At 39.3% G+C, this 24,587-nt stretch overlaps 1 protein-coding gene across 4 annotated transcripts in view; it reads left to right on the plus strand.

The window, feature by feature from the left end:
• CRYZL1 (crystallin zeta like 1) overlaps nt 1–23,814 on the plus strand; it is a 39,742-nt gene extending 15,928 nt beyond the window's left edge. For all 4 annotated transcript variants that reach the window (XM_089512056.1, XM_089512055.1, XM_089512057.1 and 1 more), the window contains 9 exons: nt 1,465–1,533; nt 5,080–5,213; nt 7,025–7,136; nt 10,776–10,796; nt 12,070–12,168; nt 15,065–15,183; nt 17,243–17,348; nt 21,445–21,490; nt 23,306–23,814. In XM_089512056.1, the coding sequence (XP_089368182.1) occupies nt 1,465–1,533; nt 5,080–5,213; nt 7,025–7,136; nt 10,776–10,796; nt 12,070–12,168; nt 15,065–15,183; nt 17,243–17,348; nt 21,445–21,490; nt 23,306–23,405 (806 nt within the window). In that variant the 3' untranslated portion in view covers nt 23,406–23,814. The remainder of the gene's footprint in view (nt 1–1,464; nt 1,534–5,079; nt 5,214–7,024; nt 7,137–10,775; nt 10,797–12,069; nt 12,169–15,064; nt 15,184–17,242; nt 17,349–21,444; nt 21,491–23,305) is intronic.
• Nucleotides 23,815–24,587: the final 773 nt, after the last annotated feature.

Genomic DNA, 24,587 nt, shown 5'->3' on the forward strand with positions numbered 1-24,587 from the left:
AGTGAGGCAGGCCTCTCCAGCTGAGTCCTCCGTTGCCTTTTGAGGCTCTGGGATGATGGTGGGTGGGGCAAGGCAGTCCTCTCCACCTGAGTCCTCCATTGTTACATGGATTTGTAATTGGTTGACTGGCCGAAGCCGAAGGGTGCTCAACAATGGCTCCTTTTCATCCTGGAGAGAAGTGACCAGTGGGGTCCCACAGGGCTCTGTCCTGGGCCCAATGCTATTCAACATCTTTATCAATGACTTGGAGGACAAAATTAGGGGCATACTTTTCAAATTTGCAGATGACACCAAATTAGGGGGAGTAGCTAATACCCCAGAGGACAGGATCAAGATTCAAAATGACCTGAACAGACTAGAAAACTGAGCCATAGCTAACAAAATGAAATTCAACACGGAGAAATGTAACGTACTGCACTTAGGGCGGAAAAACGAAAAGCACAGATATAGGATGGAGGACACCTGGCTGAATGAAACTACGTGTGAAAGGGATCTAGGAGTCCAAGTAGACCATAAGTTGAACATGAGTCAACAATGCGATGCTGCAGCTAACAAGGCCAATGCGATTTTAGGCTGCATCAATAGAAGTATAGTGTCCAGATCAAGGGAACTCATAGTGCCACTATATTCTGCTTTGGTCAGGCCCCACCTGGAATATTGTGTCCAGTTCTGGGTGCCACAATTCAAAAAGGACATTGAGAAACTGGAGCGTGTCCAAAGGAGGGCAACTAAAATGGTGAAAAGTCTGGAAACCATGCCCTACGAGGAACGACTTAGGGAGCTGGGGATGTTTAGCCTGGAGAAGAGAAGATTAAGAGGTGATATGATAGCCCTGTTTAATTATTTGAAGGGATGTCATATTGAGGAGGGAGCAAGTTTGTTTTCTGCTGCTCCAGAGACTAGGACCCGAAGCAATGGATGCAAACTGCAGGAAAAGAGATTCCACCTCAACATTAGGAGGAACCTCCTGACAGTAAGAGATGTTCAACAGTGGAACAAACTCCTTCCTCGGAGTGTAGTGGAGTCTCCCTCCTTGGAGGTCTTCAAGCAGAGGCTGGATGGCCATCCGTCGAGGATGCTTTGATTGTGATTTCCTGCATGGCAGGGGGTTGGACTGGATGGCCCTTGTGGCCTCTTCCAACTCTATGATTCTGTGATTCAATACAGTGTGCCTGCACTGTACGCGGGTGCAGTATACATGGCTTCAAGCTTATGCTGAAGCTGCAAGTCAATATAACATAGGATGTATGTGCAGCAAGCATGCGCCCCATTGTTTTCAATGGGGCATGAGCATATGCAGAATTCCCCTTATGTGAGGGGATTAGGAATTGATCCGCCACATAAGGGAAGGGCCCACTGTATGTAAACCTTAAAGATGGTAACAATGATGAGCAAACTAACAATATTGTTTCATGTATGATGACATGCTTGGATTGATTTGGTGGTTTTGTTTTGGTTTCATAGGAATTTTGCCACTGGATTCTGAAGAGTCTGGTTTGTGTGAAGTTATTTTCATTCATGAGCATTATTTAGGTATGTATGGTATATTAATGGGCATAGGAGTTAGAATTAATATTTTGAAATTAACTGCTTACACTTTTCGTTGAAGTGTTTTAGATAATGAACAATGCTCATGTGTATTCCAAAGTTTTCTATTTTACATTGAAGACTTAAATTCTGTATAATCTGACTTTTCCTAAACAATGGTAGCAGTACATACTATTCAGTCAATTGATGTTCAGACAGAAACCACAAGAGCTGACTCATACATTTTTCTTAAACTTCTATTCCTGTTACTTTACTTAGTATTCCTGCTCTTTCACTCTGAAAGCCCAAAAACAAGTGTTTCTGAAAGACTCTCACCCTTTTTTGAACTTGCATTTTTAAGTCTTTTTGTCCTTTGTAATAGTTAGGACCATGAATTTGCAAATTATAAAATTGAAAACAGCATGCAAATTCATAAGATCACAAGTAGGTGAAAAACAGCAAGTTTGGGTTGGATTCAAAATTTGCAAAATGTTGGAAAGCACTAGTGAAAGTTTTAATTCATCAAAATGTTTTTTTGGTACGTTATGCAAAATAATTACTCGTATGTTTGAGCTAGGCTGTTGGGTGTAGGCATGGTGTGTTTAAATATTAAATTGTAGGAAGATGGAGGGGGCATATTGCTTGTGATTTTTGGCCCCCAGGGGACACAAAGGGCATTTTGCCACATTTTTGTCCCCACCCTGAGCCATTTTAGGCCCAGAAGAGGCCTTTTTTATTTAAAAAAAATGGAAAAGAGAAAGAAAAAAGGAAGTGACTTCTGCTCACTTCCTTTTGTTAAAAAGGTGTCTCCTGGGATGAAATTGACCTGTGGTGAGTTTAATATATGGTGAAAATGCTCCCTATTCCCTTTAGAAGGCATTTGAGGGCATTTTTTTTATTTTGGGGGCCCCCTAGCCTCCTATAGTTACCCTCCCCAGTATACACAAATGAGCCTTGTATATACAGTTGTGCAAAGACTTACATTAGAAGACCATCATCTCTGGATTTGAACTGACTTCTCTTATAGAGAGCTGTCTTCTGTTAACTTGGAAACAACCCATTCATGAGCGGGGAGGGTTTTCCAGTTTTCCAGTGGAAACAATGATGGTGGGTGTATTCTAGACTTTATAAAGGTTCTTATATTATAGTCATCACTTTGCAACCATTGGAAATTTGGAGACACTTATAAATCCAGTTCCTTTATTGGATTGCTATAAGACAAAAGAAACATGATACTGATATTGTCATTTGTGTTATCTCACATGACAATAAAATCATGGGGCCCAAGCTGAACGGTAGTCAGGCAGAACTAGTAATTTGTCTAAGTGTTCCAACTGGGAATGCAAATTTCCATGTACATTAAAAGTTACGTCCACCCAGTCATTGGGTCGTGGATAAACTTTGTGACTTAAATGAATAATACCTCCAGTTACATCTACTGGCCCCAAAGGCTATTATACCCTTGTCTTCCTTGTTAGACTAAAACAATGGCCTTTGCAGAAATCTTAGTATAGTTTTGTAACATAAATGAATATTTTGTGTAAATATTCAGTTAATGACATAATGCCGTATATGGCAAGTGTATTTACATATATGCTGAATGCAAAGCAAAAGAAAGCAGATTGCTTAACATTAAAACAAGCAACTACATGTATCCAGAAATCCAGAAATTTGCACAAATATCTCCTTAAATCTAAGAGGGCTTACATTTTCCCATAACAGACCATTTGTGGTGGGTTGCAAATAATTTTAGTAGAATCTTAAAAAGATCACAGTTCATAGTACAGCAAATATGTGACTACTGTTAGAAAAGTAATCTTGAAAGTGCTTGGAACCCAAACAGGTTGGGGGGGAACCATGCTATACCTCCTTTGAATTTTTTAATTTCTTCTGGCACCAACAGCTGCCATCTTGGCCAGACAGCCAAAAAAAAAAATGTAAACAGGGCCCAGCAGAGGTTGAAAGGGGGCTTTTCCCCCTCAGTTCCCAATTGCAAACCAAACACCATCACAAGGCTTCCACACATACACACACATATATGACAACGCAAGAGTTTCCATGTTAGCTATACAACACTATGTTTATATGGTTCTTTAACCACATTAACCTGATGAAAAAGCCAGTGAGCTCAAAAGTTAGTGTGATGCATTTTGTGACCTTCAGCTGGTCAAATAAATGTATCATTACACCATGTATTCTAGATTTTGCTGTCTTTCATACCTTCACATATTTTTGAACAACTTCAACAAACCTGGTATAATTTATGAAGCTGGTTTTAGGATTTCCATTTCATTACTAGTAGTATTTTACACTGTATAAGTTTCTCCCTATACAAAATACATATTTTGAACTTAGCATATATAGTTTACTATAAGTCAACCTCATGAATGAGTTGAGGTCAGCTTTTGGGGCTAAAATTGTGGCTTTTTATATGACCTATGGATAAATCGAGGGTCAGACTTAAGGACGCAGCCCAGCTGGGAATGGACTGCGGGGGCATTGATTGCCTTTCCTTCAAAGGCAGCTTAGCTGTGAAAAGGCTGTGGGAGCGATCCATCGCTTTCCCTGCCTCTTCCCAGCTGGGCCGTTCCCCAGGGAGACAACCCAGCTGGGAAAAAGCTCTGGAAGACGAAGGCTCGGCCTTGCTCCTATGGCAGTGATGGTGAACCTTTTAGAGGCCAAGTGCCCAAACTGCAACCCAAAACCCACTTATTTATTGCAAAGTGCCATGACCCTCTGGCTTTCTAGTAACAAACTATGACAAACTCTGTGCTGAAGCAACGGCACATGTGCCCACAGAGAGGGCTCTGAGTGCCACCTCTGGCACGCGTGCCATAGGTTCGCCATCACTGTCCTATGGTATTGACCCATGTACGTTAACCTAGGACGGTTTTCTGGGGTCAATTTTTCACCTAAATTTTTTGACTTATACACATGTATATACGGTAATATTTTTTGCATTTTTATCATGAAGTAATTATAATGATTTTATAAAGTAATCAGCAATAATATTTATATCCTGACTTCTCCTAGGTCATTGTGAAATCAGATATCATGCTATAAATCCATTTAACACTTTGTTTGCAAGCAATTCTCATGTTAAAGCTTATAGATTTGTTTGTATCCTAACTTCCCATGTGTTAGTGAAATCCACAAACTATCACTAGTTACTATCAAACTATTTAAGAACACTTTTTAACCAAACAGTTACAACACCTGAGGAAGTACTGTAGAAAGAAATCCATGAAAACTCATTCTAGGTTGCTTCTAGATTCTTTCCCCCATCTTTTTCTTTTCTTTTTTAATTTTAAAGTTAAGACTTACAAGTTTGTTAACATTTTAAAAATAAAGACTCTGGAATATGCAGCATGTTCTACTTAATTTTCTTTTTTGGAGGAAAAAGAACACTGCCCATTTTTTTTTCTCCTAATAGATTCTGGTCTGTTAAAAACAACAAATTGAATGTTTCATTTCAAAACTGAAAATGAATAAGGCAAACCTCTGACCTCTGTAATATCTGTGCACCAACATTTTTTTCCTCTTGTGAAACAGCTCATAAACCAGAAAAAATCTCCTGGATTGAATCAGCAGGGACTCTTCGTGATGGTGTTCGTGCATACACAGCTTTACATTATCTTTCCTACGTCTCTACAGGAAAAACTGTGCTAGTAATTAATGGAGCAAGTGTAGGTACAAGAAATGCAGTTTTAATGGCATACTATGAAAACTATTTAAGAAACCATTATCTTGATTATCTAGGTATATTTGTCTTGAAAAAATGAAATATTATGTGTGTTTTCCTATATGATTCAGAAGAAAGAGAAAACAATATTCTTCTATTTGATTATTACCTTTTGTTTCTTATACTTGTAATTGTATGTTACACTTTAGGCCAGGGGTAGGCAACCTGCGGCCTGGCAAGGCCTTTGGACCGGCCCCAGCCTGGTCCTGTCACCGATTGCTGCCAGAGCCTTTGGCCTCTCGCGTGAGGGCATGGGGCCTTTGGCCTATCAGGAGGAGGTAGGCAAGGGGGGGCAAGCGGCCGGCAAGGGGGGCAATTGTCTATAGAAGCCTCCAAAACATGCATTTATATTAACATTTTTTAAAAAAATCAGCAAATTTTTTGTGTGTCCTCCATTTTTTAAAAGTGTCCTCCATTTGAAAATTTTGTCCTACATTTGTCCCGGTTTATTTATTTAATTTTAAAAAAAATAAAATAATTATTTATTTTTTGGCTTCGGCCCCCCAGTTGACTGAGGGACAGCAACCCAGCCCCCGACTCAAAAAGGTTGCCTACCCCTGCTTTAGGCATAGTATCTTGACCATGCTACCAAGAAATTCAAATTTAAAATGATACTGATAGGCTGGAAATCTGTTTCAGGCAAATGTGAAGTTTTGCTTTTAAGTGGGAAGTAGTCTCAACAGACAAGCAGCTTTAAGATATTGAGCAGCTATAGGGTATTGAGTACCTGTCCTTACAGGTATACATGTGAAAATGATCTCTGGATTATAATCAATCATATACTGAATATGAGGCATCCGTGACTGCAGAAATAATGTGATTTTAGGCTGCATTAACAGAACCACAGTTTCTGGAAAGTAACAGTTCCACTTTATATGGCACTTGTCAGATCTCAGCTGACCATGTGTGAGTGCAGACTTTTAAGAATGATGTGAACAGACTGGAATGAGTTCAATGGTGCTGGAAACAAATTCCAGTGAGAATAAGTTTAAAGAACTGTGTGTACTTAACCTAGTGTAGGGAACACTGAGAAATAAAGATGTGTTAATGCTGTCAAAAACCTGCAAGGCTGTCACATAAATGTGAAGTCGAAGGCTTTCATGGCCAGTATCCATAGTTTTTTGCGGGTTTTTCGGGCTATGTGGCCATGTTCTAAAAGAGTTTATTCCTGATGTTTTGCCAGCATCTGTGGCTGGCATCTTCAGAGAATGTTGGCATAGAATAGAGCTGTGTGTGTGTGTATACACACATATACTGTAAGGAGAAAATTCCATGTTAATCTGTGTATTGTTATGTTGTTGATGGCAGGGCCTCAGGGTGGGAGGATATGCAAAGGAGAATTGGTGTCTGCTAATTGGTGATCACTATTTGCTGGGAAAGCCCCAGACCCTGGATGATTTCTCATTTGTATTTGTTGAGTCCCCATTTTACTATTCTTCAGGACTGGTAGCCAAACTTCGTTCACTTTAAGAGTTTCTTCTGTCACATAAATGTTTGTTCTCTACTGCCCATAGGGTAATAGAACCACTGATGAGGCTTGTGAACTTCAGATCCTCTTTCAGTCTCATTAGGAGTAAGTGAGGAATATCAGATGAATAGGTTTTAATGTAGTTTAATATAGATTAAAATTGAGAAGCTATCAATTTATCTGCAAATATGACCAAATTAATTCTTGAATGGTTTTTTTCTTTAACCATTTACATTACATAAATGTATAACCATATGTACATAGTTAGTCTCATTTTTCCCCTGCAGCCATTTGGTACAATAGCTATTCAGTTAGCACAACACAGAGGAGCCAAAGTAATTTCTACAGTGTATAGTCCTGAAGACAAGCAGTATCTTGAGCGTCTTACACCTTCTGTGGGTGAGTTCCATTGCTTCATCCTAAAATGTGTGATGAAACTTAAAAGCATTCTTATTTATTTTTGTATTTGAAATATTTATGTTCTTTATGAGCCTGAACAATTTGAGACCTAAGAAGGAGAGTATATACCCCCATATTGTTTAGTCCTGACCAGAATGTCAGCTCCAAATTTTATTTTCTGAGTGCTTACCACATCTGATGTCACAGGGCTTTCATAGACGTTGCACTCCAGCTGTGGAAGTTCCTCCCTAAGGGGTCATGTCCAGCCACCAACATTATAGGCTCAAGGGGAAGAAGACCTTTGTTTATTCAGCCAGATGTTTGAATACTGTATCAGTTTTAGTGGACAGTTCTCCCTCCATATTTATGGGGGTTAGGGGAATGAGACCCCCACAGATATGAAAAAATTGTGAATAACTTCATCCCCCGCCACTCAGAAACCAGTTAAATGGAAGGGTGAGTGGGGGAAGAGGAGTAGGGGTGCACACTGCTTTTTTTCTCACCCTCCTTTCCCTTTAATTGGTTCCCTGCCCCTTGTCCTCCTTGATCTTCCCCTTGGGCATCCCAGAAAGAGGATGGGGAAGAGAAGGCAAGAGGTGGCCTGGTCCCTCAGAGACCCTTTTCCTCCCCGATCCTTTCCCTGGGCATCCCAAGGAGAGGATCAGGGAGGAGAAAGTAAGAGATGCCTTGGCCCCTCCCTGATCCTTTCCCTGGGCATCCCAAGGAGAAGTTCAGGGAAGAGAAGGCAAGAGGTTCCTTAACCCCTCCAAGACCCTTTTCCTCCCTGATCCTGTCAGGGAGAGGATGGGGAAGAGAAAGCAAGGGGTGTCTTGGCCCCTCCAAGACACTTTCTTTGGTTTGGGAAAAATGCCTGCCTTGATCTAAAGAAAGTTTGCAGGGCACGAGGACCTGGCGCCTATGGCAGGATTTTCCCACTACCACCCCTTTTTAAATACAAAAATCGAAGGGTTGGGGCAGCACTGGTGCCCTGCAGGGTACACTTTGCTCACCTCTAATCTGCAAACTGGATGAGTCTGTTGTATCCTCTTGCATCTGAGTTCAAAAAGAGGAAAAGGAAGCAGAATTTGCACAAAATAGTTTCTTGCACAGATGGATTATGGATAATTAGGACATTTTTATTCATTAGTGATACATAGCTGCATATTCAAAGATCTCTCATGTTCAAATGTCACATTTGTTATTCTGGTTGCAGATGTCCCTTTTCAACACAGAAGTCTAAAGTTTTTCACTCTATCATCACAGTCCCATGTAACTATTGAATGAGTTTTTCCCTTCCCAAGTCTGTTTTTAATAAAATAATTTATCTCTGTAGAATTCCACTTTTCCTCTTTGTCCTCTGATTGAAAATGTTGCTTTACACTAATAACACATTATTACACTTTTGTGTATGTTCTCATAAAAGTAAATGGCAAGTATCTGTTTTGACAGCTTCTGTATTTTACACCATTCTATAATAAGTGGAACTATGGCATCTAGTTGTTTGAATGTGGCTTCTCTTGCTACTTAAAATTCTGTGAAAGTATGAGAAACAAAACAGTCTACATTATGCAGCATCAGTATAATAAAACAGAACTGCCAATTGGTAGTTAATACAGTTTACCAAGCCAAATAGTCCACACTTCAGGGACATATTAAAAATTGTTTGTACAGGGAATTAGCTATGAACTGTTGGACTTGAGGTTAGAATAGTGTGTTGAAAGGTTTATTACACAGTCAAGCCTTGTATATTCAAGAAAATAATATCTTCTAGTGCTTTGTAAGCACAAGGAGGTTTAAACATGGAATACAGTGACCCAAATAACAGCTTCTCAGGCTTCTGCTAAATGCAGCTTGAAATGTTTTATATGAAGCAGTCTCTAAGTGCTTCCCAGCAGCTTGAGAATAATGTCTTATTTAGCACAGCCCAAAAATTGGTTACATCCTGTATTACAAGCACTGGCATTATTCTACTTGTGATTGTAGAACCTCTTGCAGAAGAACAAGAACAATTAGGACACACACATACCTAGGCCAAACAGATCATAATGCCTTGTAGAAGAGGCTGAAAATCATTTTGCACAGGAATAATCAGATTCAGAGACATAGCTGTGTAAGTCTGGAATATCAGTATACAAAGTGATCTTGCAGCACCTTTGAGGCTAATTGTGTGAAAGATGTTGTAGCAGGAGCTTTTGTAGACTTAATCTATTAAGCTTATTCTACAACCTCTTTCACACAGCCCCAAAAGTGCTGCAAAATCACTTTGCATAGGAATAATCAAAGTATCAGTTTGACACTCTAGTAAGGATAAAAATGAGGTTTCTGCAAGTGATAAAAGCCTTGTGCTACTAGCAGAATGACAGCACAGGATAGGAACCTGATTAATATTTGCAATGCAAATATTTTAGCAGATGGACATCAATCCCACATAAGCTAATAAACCAAACTCTCCACTCAGTAGATGAAATGGACCTCAGACATTTCCACTGCAAACTTCTCACTTTGGAATAAAGATGCAGTAATACAGGCAGTAAATACTTTTAAAAATATTTATTTTCTTCCTTTGCCCATGTTTATTTTCTATCTTATTTCCTTAACTTTCTTCACAACTCTGCCATTCCTCCCAGTCCCCAGCCCCCCACTAAGCTAAGCACTTTCCTGCATACCTTTGCCTATGTGTTTGTGTGCACATACATACCTTCAAATGACCCCATGAATTTCATAGGATTTCCTTAGGCAAGATATATTCAGATGTGGTTTTGCCAGTTCCTTCCTCTGAAATATGTCCTACAGCATGTGTTCATTGGTGGTCTACTAATAGTCAATATTAAAAGTTATAGTCAATAAAATATAGTCAATATTGTTCAACTTGTAATTATTTTTATTATATTGCAGTATTAGTAGTGCAGTGATTGTAAACTACATTAAGTTGTGTGTTTTTAAAACAGTTAAAAAATCAAAGAAATAATGCTATTGGGTATGATGTCACACTAGCTCAGCCTCAGAGAAAGGCAATGTCGAACACGCTCTGAATAAAATCTGCCAAGAAAACCCTGTGATAGGTCCACCTTAAGATTTCCATAAATCAAAAATGATTTGAAGGCACAATGATCTCATCCAAATTAAGAATTTATACATTCCATAGATTTCAGTAAGAAAATTAGGTGTCATATTGGATAATTTGACTCTCCAGATGGGTACATGTGAATGATGTGCAAGAATAGAGCATGATACACATACAGATAGAAATGCTATGAAAATATATTAATTTGGGGATTTAATAGAACTCTCTGTCCTCCTTCCTATATGGTAGCCCTGATGCACAATGAGAGAGATGTAGGTAACTTTCTGACAGCAGACAATCTCCTCATCTGTAAATTACTCCATTTTTAAGGAGAAGCAAATTTATTATATAGAAGGTTTTAATTGGCAGCCTTATGAATAATGACCAGCTTATTGCTGGTGAAGCATAGCTGGGAGGAAGGAGAGAGCGGAGGTTCCTTCAGCCTTGTGTCTGTCAACCTTTATGGGCTCAGCAATACCCTGAAGAAGATGGTTTTGGCCCCAGGTATATAAAAGCAGTATTTAAATATTTGGACTGTTGATTCTAATTCTCATTTTGGTCTTTTACTTTAAAAGGTGTCAAGCAACCATTAGTAGGTAAGTGTAAAGACAGCCTTTTATTTTTAATAATAATTTCCATTTCAAGTACTTTACATGCTGCATGGCAAAAAAATCAGTCTCTATGTCAGGATAGACCAAATATGTTACCAAAAATATTCCATTCCTCTGGAATTTATAATAATAATAATTTTTTTATTTATATCCCGCCCCTTTGAGGTCAATCGGGGCGGCTAACAATAATAAAATACAATACAATATATACAAAAACTTCCCTCCCCCCCTTAAAAAGTTATTAAATCAATTATAATTAAAACCAACAAATTAAACAACATAACACATACACACCATTACAAAACAGACAAAAACAAAACAGCAAACTGTGACAGCAATCCACTCAAATTTCCAGAGAGGACCTTAGGGACTCTCATGAGAAGAGGGTTCTTGAGGGTGGGATTATCTATCCAGGAAAGGCCTGCCGGAAGAGATCAGTCTTGACAGCCTTTTTAAAGCTGTCTAAAGATGTCAGTTGACGGATCTCGTCCGGCAGGTCATTCCACAATCTGGGGGCGACAACAGAAAACGCCCTCTGGGAGGTAGCCGAAAGCCTAGATCTTTGAGGCTGCAGCAAATTCCTCCCAGAGGACCGGAGTGTGTGGGGAGGATTATATGGGAGGAGGCGGTCCCTGAGATAGTTTGGACCCAAGCCATTTAGGGCTTTAAAGGTGATAACCAACACCTTGTACTGGGCCCGGAAACTAATAAAAATTTAGAATAAAGAAAGCAACTTTTATTTTAGTTTTAAATCCCAATTCTATGCATTTTACTCAGTAGTAAATTGCAGTGAGTCTGTGGAATTTAACTCTGCCCAGGGTTTTATCTTTAGAACTTAGCTTCCACTGTCAGAAGGCATGGAAATGGCTTAAACTGGTTTTCTCTTTCACTCTGCCTCTACTTGTGTCTTTGGAAAATTTCCTCTGGAGAACTGGTTAATCCTCCATTAGGATGTGGGAGGTAATATGTGTGGGGACTGTAGCAAAAACCCTTGTAGAGCTGGACAGGCTCCAGGTATCTTGCCAATAGATCTGAGAGCCATTTTTTCAGGCCCTTTTGGGGTCATACCAGCCTTTTCATTTGAGCTATGGAGTGACCCAAATAATGGCCTCAATAACGTACTTATTTATTTCAGTCTTGTTTAGAAGGAAAATGTGTTGTTACATAGTTGTGTGTCTTCTGGTTTTAAGAACAGAAGTACTTACATTTTGGGACTTAATTATTGCTGTAATTTATCCTCCTTTAACATCCCATCTAGCTCGTATTATAGATGAGTCAAATGGAAAGTATGACCTGACAGAAAGCTGTTTGGAAGAAACCGGTGGATTGGGAGTTGACATCATCCTTGATGCAGGAGGTTTGTCATTACTTCAGAACTCTATCAACAGCGTGACATATTTATTAACAAGTTTTACAAGAGTTTCTTAAGTTAAAACTTTTATTAAATTCATTCAAGCTATATGAACTGTCATATGTAATACGGAAGCATAGGAACAGCTCTTTCATAAGTGTGAGACATTCTTTGGGCTGGAGCAAACAGACAAGAAAAGCTGTTTGCTTTTTTCAAAAGCTGGGCAAAAAGCCATTGTCCGAACGACCTGCTCCCAAGGCGAGCTGAACACCCATGGGCAGACCGCATAGTGGGTACGAAGCCGTGCTATTGGGTAATTTTATTTTGTTGTCTCCCTACCATATATGTGCACTATCACACAAACACACCACCTGTAATCTCCAAGTACCTTCCATGTCCTCCCAGATGCCATCTTATTGCATGGCTACCCATTTGATCAGCCACTCAGCCATGCATACAATTCTCTGCACATACTGGGCATCAGTGCATTGGTGCACGAATGATACATTGGCAAAGCACAATCATGGAGGCTCCCCATACATGCCCCCTTCACCTCTGTTCACCCCATGCTCCTCTGTTGAACTATTGGTCTATTGTAATTGCCTCCATTATGCTTGTTGCACTTTTTTTTTTTTTTTTGCTTTGCACTGGTGCCAGGCTGTTTATATGCAAGTGCAAAGATGTGCATTTTGCTTGCTAAGCCAGAGTATCCCAGCTTCTTTTTGCTCCTGTTTTAGCCCCAGAGTGCAGCTTTGTTTCACTTTCCACCCGCTTTCAAGATGTGCACAATATAAATGCTCCTCCTTCAAAGTAGCTAGAAGCTGCTTTATTTTGCCCGTCTGTTTCAACCCTTTGTTAAAACAGTGAAAACCATATTCCTTATAAAATCAAGATTATGAAATTTGAAATGGAATACATGCTGATGAATATGTGAATTACATCTCAGTTCCTCTGGAATAGTGAACCTAATGCAAATGAGGATTCTCTTTATTGTATGAGTGCCGTATACCTAGAAAAAGGCTTACAGAAATGCTGACATTAACATCATTTACTGTTATTTTTAATAATCTTTTAATAATTACGTGTGAAAAAAATTTTGGTGCTTTTTTCGGCTTTTTCGCACGAAACGCGGCTTTTCCCCATTAGCGCCTATGGCGATCCGGCTTACGAAGGCTTTTCGGGTTACGAACGGCGCCCCGGAACGAATTAATTTCGTAACCCGGGGCACCACTGTATACCGCTTCATACTGAACTACAGTCGGCCCTTCTTATACACGGATTTTTTATACACGGATTTAAGCATACACGGTTTGAAAATGTTCCAAAAAAAGTATAAATTTACCTTGATGTTCCATTTTTTATTAGGGACACCATTTTGCTATGTCATTATACTTAATGGGACTTGAGCATACACAGATTTTGTTATACATGGGGGATCTTGGAACCAAACCCCAGCGTATAACAAGGATCCACTGTAACAATGTCTAAGCGGTTTACACCTGTAAGCTAATTTGCCCCAAACAATCTGGGTACTCATTTTAGCGACCTCGGAAGGATGCAAGCCTGAGTCAAGCTTTAGCCCTTTTGCTGGTATTGAACTCGCAACCTTATGGTTTTGAGTGAGTGGCTGCACTACAGGCATTTAACCACTGTGCCGCCAGGGCTCAGTGACTTGTCAAAACCTTTTTTGATTTTCTGCTCTTTTTTCTTCCTTTTTTATTTTATTTTATTTTATTTTATTTTGTTCCACTAGAAGCTGACAAAACCACAGCCCTTCATCCATGTTTTGCTTCTTATGACATCTTATGGTACAGTTGTTTCTTTGGCTGCATCTACACTGCAAAAATAATCAGTTTGACAGCACTTTTGAGCTTATCACATGAACTTCAAAACCATCTCAGGCATCCTGGGCTACAGCCGGGACAGGGGATGGAGGCAAGGATTATCGCATGCTAAATCGCAACACTTTTTCTAAGTCAGAAGCTTTCCAGCTTCTAAAAATTGCTGGTAGAGCATGGATGAGACCCAGTTTTGACCCAGACTGATGGTGGGCGGCAATTAGGCAGCCATTTAGCATGCGATAATCAGCACCTCCATCCCGCAGCCCAGCTGCAGCCTGGGACACTGAAGAGGGTTTTAAAGTTCATGTGATAATCTCCTTTAACTTCCATGGCTCAGTGCTATGGAATTCTAGGGATTATTAGTTTTGTGAGTCAGTTAGCCTTCTCTGTCAGAGAGCTCTAGTACCACAACAAACTACAGGTCCCAGGATTCCATAGGAGTGATCCATGGCAGTTCAAGTGGTGTCAAACTGGATTATTTCTGCAGTGAAGATGCAGCCTCTCTTTTGTGGAAGCTGTCCAGAGACTGAAACTAGTCCTTCTACTGTCATTTTTAGAATCTGTCCATTTAACTCTTGCCAGTTTAATTGTCATCTGTGCTTTAACAAAGCAGCAGTGAAGGTGGCATAAGGACCATACTGGGTTCTGGGCAGCTGTCACATGACAGACATATTGAAATTAGGGAAATATTTTTTTAAAAGACTTTGCAGGATAATATTCTGTGCCAGTGCCACAAAGCAAAAATGCTAGAGAAGATCAAGTTGATATAGTATAGAGAATTTCATCCTTCATATAGAGTATTACTGGACTTCAGCTTGTGGTGAATTAAACTACATTTCCCATCATACAGTACTTCCCCATTGACCAGACTGGCTAAGGCTGATGAAAATTGGAGTCCAGCAACATTTGGAGGGTCTCAGGTTCCACTGTCCTTGTTAAAGAGGGAAAAATCTATATCCTGAATATATTAGATATTTTAAGAAGAAGAATGTCAAAAGCATAGGCAATCTAAATGGAACTTTTATTTTTTTACGAAGTTGTTTTAATTTGCATCTTTTTAGTGCGATTACACAGTAAGGAAGATAATGCAACTTCACAACAATTGTTGCCACACAAACATGACATCATTACATTGCTGAGTGTTGGAGGCCACTGGATTACAACGGAAGAAAATCTTCAGGTAATAAGAAATATCTGAAATGACTGTAAGTAAGTATATACATGTTTATGTTTATCATTCATTACCTTGTAAAAATGAATACCAACTTAATAATCCTATGCATTAACAATGTTAATAAAAGAGAAATCTTTGAAAAGTTTTAAAATTGGGATTGTTTGTTACCTTTTTGCATGTGTTTTGCATGTATTTCCAAGTAAACATACATAGGATTGTGCTGTTGTTCTAGCCTTATTCAGAAGTGCTGTTTTTGTATTGAAACAATGCAAGGCTGAGTGGGACCAGAATTATAGGGACTAGTCCTATCGTCAACATACCAAGCATTGACTATTTCCATTCAAGTACTAGCCAGGGCTGAACCTGCTTAGCTTCCAAGATCAGTTGTCATCTGGAGCCTTTAGGATTCATTACCCTGCTTTTAATATTACCACGCTACAATTTTTCTGGAGGCAGCTGCTGCCACCAACCAGACAACTAACAATTGGAGTATTGTCTAAGGGCTTGTCTACACTGACCAAAAAAATAGACTTCACCTTGCATTTTTCCTGGTCTACAACAACTTCCCAGCAATCCATTAACACCATGCACTAACAGACACAGAAGCATATCAACCAGTAGCTGTTACTGATAGCTTGTCAATCTAGACCACCTTGCACTCTGATTTGATGCCTGTCCATCCAATCCTTTCCCGCCCCAGTGACTAAAAGATGTAATTTTAAATGTACTGTACACATACATACATACATGCATACACACACAACAGAGAAGAAAAAGTAACTGTGTTTTATTTATCTTTTTTATTAAAATGTTCAGTCATGAGATCAGCAGTGAGGGTTTAGATCAGGCTATACCCTCCCTCTTCCTTCCTCCCACTGGAGTGTCATGTTTGTTTTCCCCATCCCCATGCACTCCCTCACCATATTCTCCATACATACTTTGCAGATATCTACAGTGATCAATTGAATGATTGGGAGGGAGGGGAGAGAATGTGTGAAATCACTGCACAAGTGAGTGAGCAAATTGCGGGGAAAGGGAATGTGTATGTTCCATTAAATAAAAAACTAAACTGTGGGGCAGTACAGACTGGCATTTAAACACCACCCCTTTTTGCTGTGCAGCGTTACCACAGCAACCAAACGGAGTGGTAATGCTGCGCAGCAAAAAAGGAGCTGCCTAGAGCGTAAGGGCTGCATCACATCCTTGCTGAGGCCTGTGGACGCTCAGACACCCACGTGTCATCCCTATGCCCCCCGTGTGGGTGGTGCCACTGAATAGTAGCGCCGCCAGCATGTAGCAGGGCTCAGGACCGTGCAGTTGGTGCGCGGTCCCAAGCCCTACTATCGCTGCAAGGACATCACATCCTGACAGTGTATATCAGGCCTAAATAACTAAAATAAAAACAAAAATGATGCAACACTGATTGGAGTGGAGGATCAGAAGGGGGGAGAGTAAAAACAAATGTGACACTAAGGTGGGAGAAGAGGAAGAGTCCCCAGTCCCTCACCATTGATCTCATGGCTAAACATACACCGAAGTAGAAAAACATGGTAACACACAGGCTTGCTAAACCCAACCAGTCTTACCTGCCAAAAACTTATTTCACCCTGGCTCCTCACTAAAACCACCTTGGAGTCAGCTACACACAGGAAAATCCATACTTTCAGAAAAGGATCAAGGTAAAAGGTGACTTTATCGAAATTGGATTAAAGTCATCTGGAGCACACTCCCTGTTCACAGTGATGTCCCTGTGAATATTCAAGAATGATTGAACCTGTACAGCAAAACTCTTGGACAGTTTATAAGGAAAACCAACTGAAATTGCTAATGTAATGGGAATCAGCTCTTCCATTACTGAATGATAATTTATTTTCATCTTAGAATCACCTGTTCCGTACCTTAGAGATGATAAATATTTGCAAAGCAATAAGTTAATTTCCATATTTTGAAAACCCTTTGCATTTCTTATTACCAGAACCTTTATGTCAACTGTTCAATAATAAGCTTTGTTCATGCAACTTTTAGTTTCCATTATAGCTTAACAATTTTTCACATTTTTTAAAAGTTGGATCCTCCAGATAGTCGGTGTCTTTTCCTCAAAGGTGCTACAATCTCTTTTCTAAATGATGAAGTGTGGAATTTGTCAAATATGCATCAAGGGAAGTACCTATATATCCTTTCCAAGTGGTTGCTTTTGTTATTCCATGTGTTATTTTGTAACTCCATGTGTTTATATGCTATTTTCAGGCAGGCATCATCAACTGGTTTACATACAGTTACAGAAACAATAGGCTTTGTTGTTTTTAAAATAAAATGTATACAAATAATGTATGTACAAAGTTGTTTCTGCTGCTCCCCCACCCCATTCTGGGCAAACCTCTGTGGTGGCATTTGGGCGAAGGTGGTGCTACCACTGGGAGCTGGATAATGCCAGTTGACCAGCATATTTTTGCTTCTTCTCATCTCCTTGCTAAGCAGGATGGTTTTTATATGGTATTTATGGGAGACTGCATTTTCTACTCCAAACAGAAATGTTCAGCATCTGGTGAAAACATACCAAAATATGTATAATTTGTTAAAAAACAGTGAATGCTACTTGAATTCAGAATTGCTGCAACTTGATCAAGTATTTATTTAAACAAAATGCCAGTATGGATTGCCTTACCATCTGCAAAAGTGTCCTTTTTTTGGTCATGGCTAGCAAATGAAAAATTAAAGACATAGCCATGTTATTCTTGAAAATCAGTGTGCAAAGGGATCTTGTAGCATCTTTGAGACTAACTGAAAGAGAGAAGGAGGTAGCATGACTTTTCATCATTGAGCCTCCTTCCTCAAATGCATGTTTAAGGATGCATCTGAGGAAACTAACAAAATGAATTTCAACATGGAAAAATGTAAAGTACTGCACTTAGGGCGGAAAAATGAAATTCACAGATATAGGATGGGGGACACTTGGCTTAAGAAGACTATGTGTGAAAGGGATCTAGGATTCCTAGTAGACCACAAGTTGAACATGACACAAGAGTGTGATTTGGCAGCTAAAAAGGCCAATGCAATTTTAGGCTGCATCATTAGAATATAGTGTCTATAGATAATTGATGGCGAACCTTTTCAGGTTTGCATGCTGGGGCAGAACTTCTGCCACCACAGGATGGGGTTGTGTGTCAGGGCAGGACTTCTGGCCCTGGGGGTGGGGCTTCTTTTCCCCACCCTTTTCCCGGCCTCCAGCTGTCTCTGAGACAGCTCTGAGAGACAGCTGTGGGTCAGCAAAGGCTCGTGGGGGACGGAGCTATGGGCACAGGCCCTGTCCTCCTCTTTCCAGGCCTTCCCTGACCCCCAACGGACTCATTGGTGTCAGGAGAGGCATGGGGGGAAGAGGAGGACTGGGTACGTGCCTATCTCTCTACCCCACGGACCTTTTCCTGGCCCCAGCTGTCTCTTCACAGATAGTTGGAGGCCAGTAAAGGTCCCTGGGGAGAGGCAGCTGAAGGCTGGGAGGAGGCCGGGAGGAGGAGCCAGAGGCTCATGCCTCTGGCTCCTTCTCCCCATGCCATTTTCTGGCTTCCAGCTATCTTGGAGAGGCCAAGAAAAGGCAGGGAGGAAAAGGAACGGGCACATGCATGCCTATTCATCCTTCTCCCGGCCCGTGCCTGGCGAAATGGCATCCCATGGCACCCATGGCATGTGTGCCATAGGTTCGCCATCACTGGTCTAGATCAAGTGAAGTAATAGTGCCACTCAATTATGCTTTAGACAGGCTTCACTTGTAATACTGTTTCCATTTCTGGGCACCACAATTCAAAAAGGATGTTGACAAATTGGAGCATGTCCAGAGTAGGGCAACCAAAATGGCGAAGGGTCTGGAAACCATGCCTTATGAAGAAAGAGGGAGCTGGGTATGTTTACCCTGGGGAAGAGACAGTTAAGAGGTGTTATGATAGCCCTCTTTAAGTATTTGGAGTGGTGTCACACTGAGGATGGAGCAAGCTAGTTTTCTGCTGCTCCAGGGAACAGGACCCGGAACAATGGATGCCATCTACAGGAAAAGAAATCCCACCTTAACATTAGAATGAACTTCTTGACAATTAGAGCTGTTTGACATGGAGCACACTCCCTTGGATTGTGGTGGGATCTCCTTCTTTGGAGGTCTTTAAACAGAGGCTGGATGTCCATCTGTCAGGGATGCTTTGATTGTGATTTCCTGTATGGCAGGGGGTTGGACTGGATGGCCCTTGTGGTCTCTTCCATCTCCATGATTCTGTGAAGTAGGCTCAAGTCTACAAAAGCTCATGCTACCAGCTGTTTTCTTTCAGTTAGTCTCAAAGATGTGCTAAAAGATCCCTTTGCATACAAATTAAAAATCAGTTTGGGTACAGTTGTTAAATTCTCTTCATTATCGTTGAGGGTCTGGGAGTGATCTGTGGCATTTTGTACTCCCATTGTTCTGCTATTGAATATAAACATGGTTAACATTTGCTTAACTGAGGTTACTGTATATTAATAATGCTGGTGCTAATATAACATCCCTGATGCTTCTGCAGCCACTCTTTCTGTCAGCCTGTACTCCCCAGGGTACCAGGGAAAGAAGTCCAAAAGAGCTCTGCAAAATTTTGTTCTGAACAAAGAGGCAGAGGTTTGTACTGTTAACCATTGCAGAGAAATTGGAGTGTTTATGTGAAAAACAACTTAGCCCATGTCCCATGTAGTTTGATGCTTAGCAAAGTTCCCACACTGTCTTATTTCAGGTTGAGATGGTGTGCCTATTTTTTAATTCATTGAACTCACTTCCTTATATATAAAGAGACTCACTATATCATGTTTAAAACCAATATTTAGAATAAGATATTAAGAAGTATTGTTTTTGTGAGCAAACATAAAGTAACTGTTATTACTACTAAGTAAGAACAGCTGGCTGGCACACTGTCTTGGACTGAGGTATTAGGTGAGCACGAGGAAAAGCTATTTTCATTTTAGAAACTAAGCACTATTGAGATACATAAGTTCCTTACTTTTCCTGTTTGTGGTGACTTTCTCACTCTCAACTTTCTCACTGCCGCCAGCCTTTTTATTAGGTTGTGTACTGATCAATGCACTATAATCTAAGCATTTAACTACTGCAATTTAAAGTAGTATGGTATTTAATCAAATAATTCATTATTATGCCTAGAGTTGTATTGGAGTACTACAATTATACAAGCAGTTGCGCTTTTTCAGAGGCAGTGTGTCGTTACTGGTGCAGTGGGCTATATTTACGTTTTTCAATTCGAAAAAATAACCTGGGACAGTAATAATTTTTAATGTAGTCATTACCTTCTACAAGTCTGCTCAATAAATTACTAAATGTTCCTGTGACGAGCATTTTTTCACTCAACAGCCTCCATATATATATTATCCTCCTGCATCCTGCATCTTGTCAGTGTATTAGCCTTGGTTAATCTACCTTGACAAGATGCAGGAGGATAATATATATATAGAGGCTGTGAATTAAATGATCATGAATATTCTTTATATAACATATCCATGATACCCCTTTTCAGTGGTGTAATATTTACTCTTTATTGGAGGAATGGCATAAAAATAAAGCTACTTACAGATTTCCTAAAAACAGGAAATAAAATTCACTACTCATTGGATAGAGAATAGTTTTCTCATAACTGATAGATGTGAAAAGCAGGTGGCCAATTTGTGGGATTCTCCTTGTGCTAGAATCACAGATTTGTTTGTGCCAGCATATGTGTATTTGCTGTAAAGAAAAAGTGTATAGAAATTGTGTTCTCATGATTCATCATCATCTTATATAGCAACAGTCTAGAATTTACTCCAAATCTTCTTGTCCTCCAAGTCATTTAGAGGTAACAAACTATCCAATCTCAGGACTGATGATTCAGATGAAGTTGTTGCTTTCCATCCTGCTTAGATGGAGAACTTTACTCCTTTCCCTGATTTTAAATACAGTACTTTCAGTGGTGTAAAGCATTTTAGATTAAAAATCTACAGCCAGGAACTGTTTTAGTTTTAATTAATGTACAAATCAGTCAGATGCTGTATAAATGACAATAATATCTAAAACCAAGCCATCCATTTGTACCTAGAAATGAAAGATCTGCCAAGAATAAAACCAACCTGTTGCAGATTGGAACTGGAGCTCAATCCTGTACTTGTTTTATCACAAATAAGTGTTTTGGAGTTCAGGGAAACGTTGTATGTTTAGATTTGCACACTAGTCACCATGTACTAATTGTTTTTCTTGACAATTCTTTCTCATACGCATTTTGGAAGATATAATGGAAAAGTTATCAAATGGTGTTTTCAGGTAAATCAGATATATAATAGAACAGTACCATAGAATATATTGTAATTCTGTATATATGTATTCAGAAATAAGTTCCACTAAGCTGGAGGTAAGTGAATGTAGAATTTCAGCCTTAATAGTCTCACTTTATGGTCATTCTCATTCACTATAGAGAACCTGAAACCAGTCCATCAGTCCAATAGACTTCAGATCTTTTTTTTTCCTGAAAAGCACAACAAATGATAATCTGCCTGAAGCAAAGCTACTCAGTACCACTGAGATTACATGGTGGTGGTTGATGAGTCAAAGGCCTGGGTAACTAGGCAAAATCATGCTGTTTAAAGAAAAGAAAAACCTTACCCCTAATACTACTGTGTAGTTCTTGACCCCTAGCAGCTACCATGATTATAGCCATTAGACTTAATGCTGGGGGTAACATGCTTAGACGTTCAGAAGGATCAGCTCTGGTTATTACTTGGATGAGGGACTGGCAAGTAATGATAGGTCATGTAGGCTATATTTCAGAGGAAGGAACTGGCAAAACCAGCTCTGAATATTCCTTGCCTAAGAAAATTCTATGAAATTAATGGGGTCGCCCTAAGTTGACAGGCAACTTGAAGGCACATACAGACAATATGCTGGTTGTTGTTGTTGTTGTTGTTTTGGCCATCTAGTCATATTAAGGAATTAGTCAAGGAATGTATGTTTATCCTGGAGCAGAGATGGTTAAGAGGTGATATGATAGCCCTGTTTAAGTATTTGAAGCGGTGTCACATTGAGGATGGAGCAAGCTTGTTTTCTGCTGCTCCAGGGAACGGAACCCGGAACAATGGATGCCATCTACAGTTCCTGCATGGCAGGGGGTTGGACTGGATGGCTCTTGTGGTCTCTTCCAACTCTGTGATTCTATTATCTTATTTCCTGAAATGTAATGACATATAAAGACTATTTTATTTAAACAGACACTTGGTAAGTAAAGGTCTTACAATGGAGCATGCGTGCTTCTTTCTCTTTTGCTTTTAAAAGATTTTATACTGTTTTAAACTAAGGATGTTTTAATGTGGTAGTTAATAGGTTTTTAAAAACTTTTTATCGCCAGATTTATAGCTGTATCTTATTTTAACCTGGTTCTAAGCCACCTTGGGTCATATATCAGGGGAAAGGCATGATATAAATTAAATATGACTTAAACTGCAAATCATTATGATGGAAATATCTTCTACAGAGCAGTTATCCATAGTGTTTGTCTAGGCATGACTACTGCTGAATGAAAGTAGCCTGAACTGGTTTGCTGGTGTGAAATTGCTGAATAAATATGTGTGTGTGTGAGTTTGTGTGTGTGTGCCCCTTCAAGTTACCTCTCAGTGTATGGTGACACCATGAATTTCAAAGGACTTTCTTGCCAGTTCCATAGCCTGCAGCACCTGGTATTCTTTGGCAGTTTCTTATCCAAGTACTAACCAGAGCTGATCCTGCAACAATGGTTAATTTTCTACTAATTATTACCCCTGTATAGCATGGATTGCAGTTGAGTTTAGGCTACAAAAGGAGAAATGTTGAATATTTGCTCTCCAAAGCAATATAACATGGTCATCTTTAAAACTACTTTTAATAACTGTCTTCAAATGTTTGTAATACATTGAACAGCTGTTTTCTATTTGTTCTTCCTCTTTCTCCTTGCTCCTGGGATTCTAGGCAGACTATAATACTTTCAGTTTATTTAAGCTGTGAAGTTTGCTCTGCTAAAAAGCAAAGTCTATGGCAATTGTCCTGCATTGTGTGTATTCTCATTTGAGGATATATTTGAGACACTTCAGAAATACTATTTTCTTCTAGGCCTCTATTGGATGAGCCAATCCCATTATATGAAGCTAAAGTTTCTATGGAAATGGTTCAGAATAATCAAGCAAGAAAAAGACAAGTTGTCCAGCTGTGAAATTTTTAAGGCAGTTTAATTGTGTGTTATAAAACATTGTTCAGTGAGTTTCCGCTAATCTTATGAGATTTGAAGAAGAAGCTGATGTTTCCTATCAGAGCTTTAATATTTCTGTTAGCATATCTTATAAAAAATTGTAAGCAATCATGATACAACCTCCCATATTTGTCCTTTCTCCTTCTTTTTCTCTCTCGTGAATAGAAGAGGCAACATTTCCTTTTGTCTACTGTATTATTTTTATATGCTGTTATTGTTTGTTTACTTGGGATTTTGACATGCTGTATCAGATTAAGACAGGAGAAATCCTAATAAAATTGGGAAAGGTACCACTGGAAAACCAAAGTCTATATATGATTCCCCAAGTGTTTTATTAATTTAACTTAATTTTCATGGTTGATTTTCTTTTTCTTTAATAATAATAATAATAATAATAATAATCTTTGCTCTGACTATGATTCCTAGAATGGCTTAGCAGTATTAACATCATGAAAGGTGTTAGCAAAATTTTTTGTCCTTTTGAACTGTCATAAGTTTTTATGTTTTCCACTTCTTCCTTTTAAGCTTATTTCATTGTTATATAGGCTCCAATTTCAAGTAAATATTCTGGAAGGAAGTCCTATTAACATATTTATACTCAAACTGGGGGAAGAATAGGGCTATGTGTAATTTGGTACTAAAAAAAACATTGAAATGGCAAAATGGGGTGAAAATACTTTCTAAAATTTTCAGAAGAACAAAATATTTCTGTTAGTTGCTAGAAAAAAACACTTTTCCACAACAGAAACGGAACAATGAAGAAATACAACCAGATCATCTGTAACAATGTACTGTGTTAAGGAAAAACATTTTGGTTCCTCAAACAACTCTTTTAATACATAAAAATTATTTAGTTGTCATTAAAAGTTTGGTCTTTAGCTCTTCTGGTTGATAAAATAGGAAGCAATAGCACTAACATTTCTATACCACTTTATAGTAGTAAGCATTCTCTAAGCAGTTTACAATATGTTTGTTATTTTGGCCACTTCATGAGGAAAAATGACAATGATGCTTAGAAAGGTGGAATGCAGTAGAAAGAGAGGAAGACCACATGCCAGATGTTTAGACCCAATCATGGAGGGCAGGGGTTTGGGCCTGCAGGATCTGAACAGAGTGGCTGAGGACAAAAGGTCTTGGAGATGTTTC

Source organism: Sceloporus occidentalis, unplaced genomic scaffold (assembly GCF_023333645.1).
Source record: "Sceloporus occidentalis isolate IW3139 unplaced genomic scaffold, rSceOcc1.0.p SCAF_2, whole genome shotgun sequence".
In the NCBI taxonomy this organism is placed as follows: Eukaryota; Metazoa; Chordata; class Lepidosauria; order Squamata; family Phrynosomatidae; genus Sceloporus; species Sceloporus occidentalis.